This window comes from Octodon degus, unplaced genomic scaffold (genome assembly GCF_000260255.1).
Source record: "Octodon degus isolate 3935 unplaced genomic scaffold, OctDeg1.0 scaffold00015, whole genome shotgun sequence".
Lineage (NCBI taxonomy): Eukaryota > Metazoa > Chordata > Mammalia > Rodentia > Octodontidae > Octodon > Octodon degus.
In genome coordinates this window covers 22620221-22623687 of record NW_004524591.1, presented here as the reverse complement: position 1 = coordinate 22623687, position 3467 = coordinate 22620221, and the positions used below count along the sequence as shown (strand labels likewise).

General features: G+C 40.8%; 1 protein-coding gene across 4 annotated transcripts in view; it reads left to right on the top strand.

The window, feature by feature from the left end:
- The window catches only part of LOC101571683 (centromere protein Q), a 20867-nt gene that overhangs the window by 16974 nt on the left and 426 nt on the right, over nt 1-3467 (top strand). For 2 of the 4 annotated variants that reach the window (XM_004626579.2, XM_023709930.1), the window contains 2 exons: nt 1742-1861; nt 2454-2531. In XM_004626579.2, the coding sequence (XP_004626636.1) occupies nt 1742-1861; nt 2454-2531 (198 nt within the window). Of the gene's footprint in view, nt 1-1741; nt 1862-2453; nt 2532-2684; nt 2724-3467 lie in introns of all 4 variants that reach the window. The other 2 variants (XM_023709931.1, XM_023709932.1) reach the window with 2 other exon arrangements.

Below are 3467 nucleotides of genomic sequence, written 5' to 3'. Positions count from 1 at the left end.
AAAAAAAAAAAAAAAGAAACAGGATAAAGATGTTGAAAACCTGCCATAACACCCCCACCCCCAATCGCAACTGCAAGGGAGATGAAGAAAATGGCTGTACTTTCCTTGAGGTTGAAGTCCTGGTGTGTAACTCAGCCCTGAGCTGCCTTGGCCAGGACTACTGCAGCTGTGGCTCCTTAAAACCATTGTTTTGTTTTTCGCCCAGATTTTAAACACAGGGCCAGGGAGATGGCTCAGTAGAATAAGCGCTTCCCTGGCAAGTTCAAGGGCCTGAGTTCAGTCACCAGTTTCACACACACACAAAAACCCCAACAGATTTTAAACACAGGCACTATCTTGGGTTTTAACAAATTTGTGATGCCAGCAAGGCCCACAGCTGATGCCAAGGCCATAGCACACCATAGGCATGACCCCCGCCCATGTAGCTCGAGGCACACAGGACTGTAGTTGGCATGCACCAACCTCTGTGGCTGGATGGTGCAAACAGATGCACAGGCAGCTGGGGAATCCCACCTGGGTCTGCCTAGTAATGAGCGCAGGGTCTCCTGGAGCCCAATTTGTACCCCTCCCCTAACCAGCGCTATGCTGCTTAGAACCAATGGCTAAAACCATTGGTTTAAAAGATCCAATGGTTTAAAAGAACTTTTTCCTTTTTTATTTAATTGAGCAAAGCTAGAGGGTTTAAACTCCATCTGCTGTACTTTTGCTCTACACTCCTTGTCCATTTGGAACTTGATTTTAAAACTAGTCCATACCAAGTCTTTAGAAAGTAGCACGTATGTAAGAACCAAAAAAAAAAAAAAAAAAATTATATACATCTCTAAACATCTACGGTCGTTGAAACTCTTGTTTTTCCCATTTTTAACTCTTGTCTAACTTTTCTGAAGCCTCTTTCTCTCTTTGTGCTCCTTTATCTCTGGCCCTAGTGAGCCTCCACCCCCAACTTTTACACCTAGTACACCAGCCCCAATGCATGCCTGTGCTGAATCCTGCTTTCTGTAACCAATCCACTTCCCTCCCTTATGCACGCTCTTTGGGAGTGATTCCACCCCCCAAACTTCTACCAGGTGTCATCTTCTAGGGGCATCCTGTTCTGGGCAACGAATGTAGGGATTCATTAAAACCTCCCTTTAGTTATAACACGCGTTACAAAGTTGCCTAGCGACTAATGGCTGACCTTAACCAGACAGGATGTTTATCTCAGGACTGAGGTAGCTTGTTTGCTTTAGGCACTGAGACCTAGTCCCACCTACACACCTTTCATCAATTTCTGAGCTTCCTACAGCTGCCAACATGGGAAGGCTGTTCAGTCACTAGAACCTCATACCCTGCATACCTGCCAGCTCGTCCTCAGGGAGGGCTGAGCCGCCCCGCCCCCAAAAAAGATGCTGATATTGTATATAATGGAATACTACTAAGCCATAACTTGAGACTTATAAGTCAGTGGATGCAACGAGACTATACTCAGAAGTGAGATAAATACCCGCATGTGCAAGCATCGTATTGTCTCAGTAGTATGAGAAATGGAAAGAATAAGATCCAGATGTGTAATGGGTATTGTAAATAGTGAAGAAACTGTTCAAAAGAAAAGAAAGACTGCTGGGAGAAAGCCATGTCATGTCTCACACTTTTTAGGAACCTGGATTCTGGCTAAATCTATATTTGGCCTGCAACCCAAGACGTCCCTAATGTTTTCATATTCATTTCATTAATTTCTCATTTTTTTATTTTGTATATATAGGAAGAAATAGATAAAATAGTACAGACTACAGAATCAGTGACTGGGAATATTCAGAGTCTGAAAAACAAAATTGACATTCTGGAGCATGAGATAGAGGAAGAGGAGGAAAAGGCAAAAGAGGTAATTGTTTAAAAATGTATTGCTGGGCTGGGGAGATGGCTCAGTGTAAGGCCTGAGTTCAATCCCCAGTTCTGCCAAAAAAAAAATAAAAATTTTTGCTAGAACTTGGATATATATTAAATTTATTAGTACATGCTTCTAATACATAAGAATTACATCATGATTTGGTGCATAACACATTTTAACTCTTTTATGTCCCCTTACCCCCTCCCCCCTTCAGAATTTGGATATACTTTTTAATGCTTATATTTGAACCAAACAACTTTCAAATGTACGATGAGCAAAATCAGGCTAAGGAGATAGCTTGGTGGTCTTAGTGTCTGCCTGGCAAGCTCAGGGACCTAAGTGATTCCCCAGTACCACATACCATGCCAGCCCCGGAACTCTGGGCATGCTGTGCTGGCCTTGTCAAAACCAAGTGTTGGTGGCACACACCTGTAATTCCAGCACTGTGAAGGCTGAAACAGGAGAATCACTATGAGTCTGAATTGTGTGGTAAGACCCTGTGACATAAATAAATGAGAACTAAATACATAAATAATGAGAACTAAATCAATGTTTTGAAATAATCTCTAGGTTTGTTTCTATTTAGATGCTTCAACTGGATATGCATAACACACTTTCTCTCCCAGAGCTTTCTCAGCGCAGTCTGAAAACCCCCACACTGCAGGCAAGTACCTATACACCATACTGATTATATCACCAGTTATGTTGTACGTATATGTAAATCATATTCTCTTTCTTTAAAACAACTCTAATTATAATATAAGCTATTTGACAAATTTCTTTTCTGAGTTTTTGTTGTTTTTGTTTTTGTTTTCAGCGGAACCGGGGAATGAACTCAGGCCCTTGTGCTTGCCAGGCAAGCGCTTATTCTACTGAGCCATCTCCCTGGCCCCTCTTTTTGATTTGACTATATTGGTTGAATATCTTTGTCAGTTCATGTAGGTCTCTCATTCATTTCAACAGTTACATTACATTTCATTTCCATAATACAATTTTTAAATTACTATCAGAAGTAAATGAATTTTGTATTGCCAGTAATCCTGGGGGGGGTGGCATAGCATATGCACACATACCTATGTACGTTTATACACCTGTGTAGTCATAACTGTAGGACATATTACTGGAAGAAAATTTTGATAGTTGCTTCTGTTTATGCTTCTAGCAGTAGTACATAATTCTTTTTTAAATAGCATTATCTTACTTGTAGTAAACTAGTAATTTATCTTCAGAGTACTGCAATATTGTAGGGTAAATGTTTATAGCAGTAGAGTATCTTCGTTTTCTCAGAAAGCAATTTAAAATTTTCCTATCTGTAATCCTCCAATAGGAAGAGGAAAATGTATCTTTGAAAGAAGAATAGCTATTTACTGATAATTAGTGAACTTGGGTGATGGGTACTTGTTATACAGCGCTCTCTAAATAACATACATTTGACATTTTTCATAATAAAATGTTAAAACTGGGGCTGGTGAGATAGCTCCGTGGTCTAAAGCACCTGCTTAGGCAAGTTTAGGCATAGCGCAGGGACCATGGTTCAATCCCCCAGCACCACATGCTGGCCAGCCCTGCCCCCAGGGTAGGCTGAGCTGGCAAAAAAAAA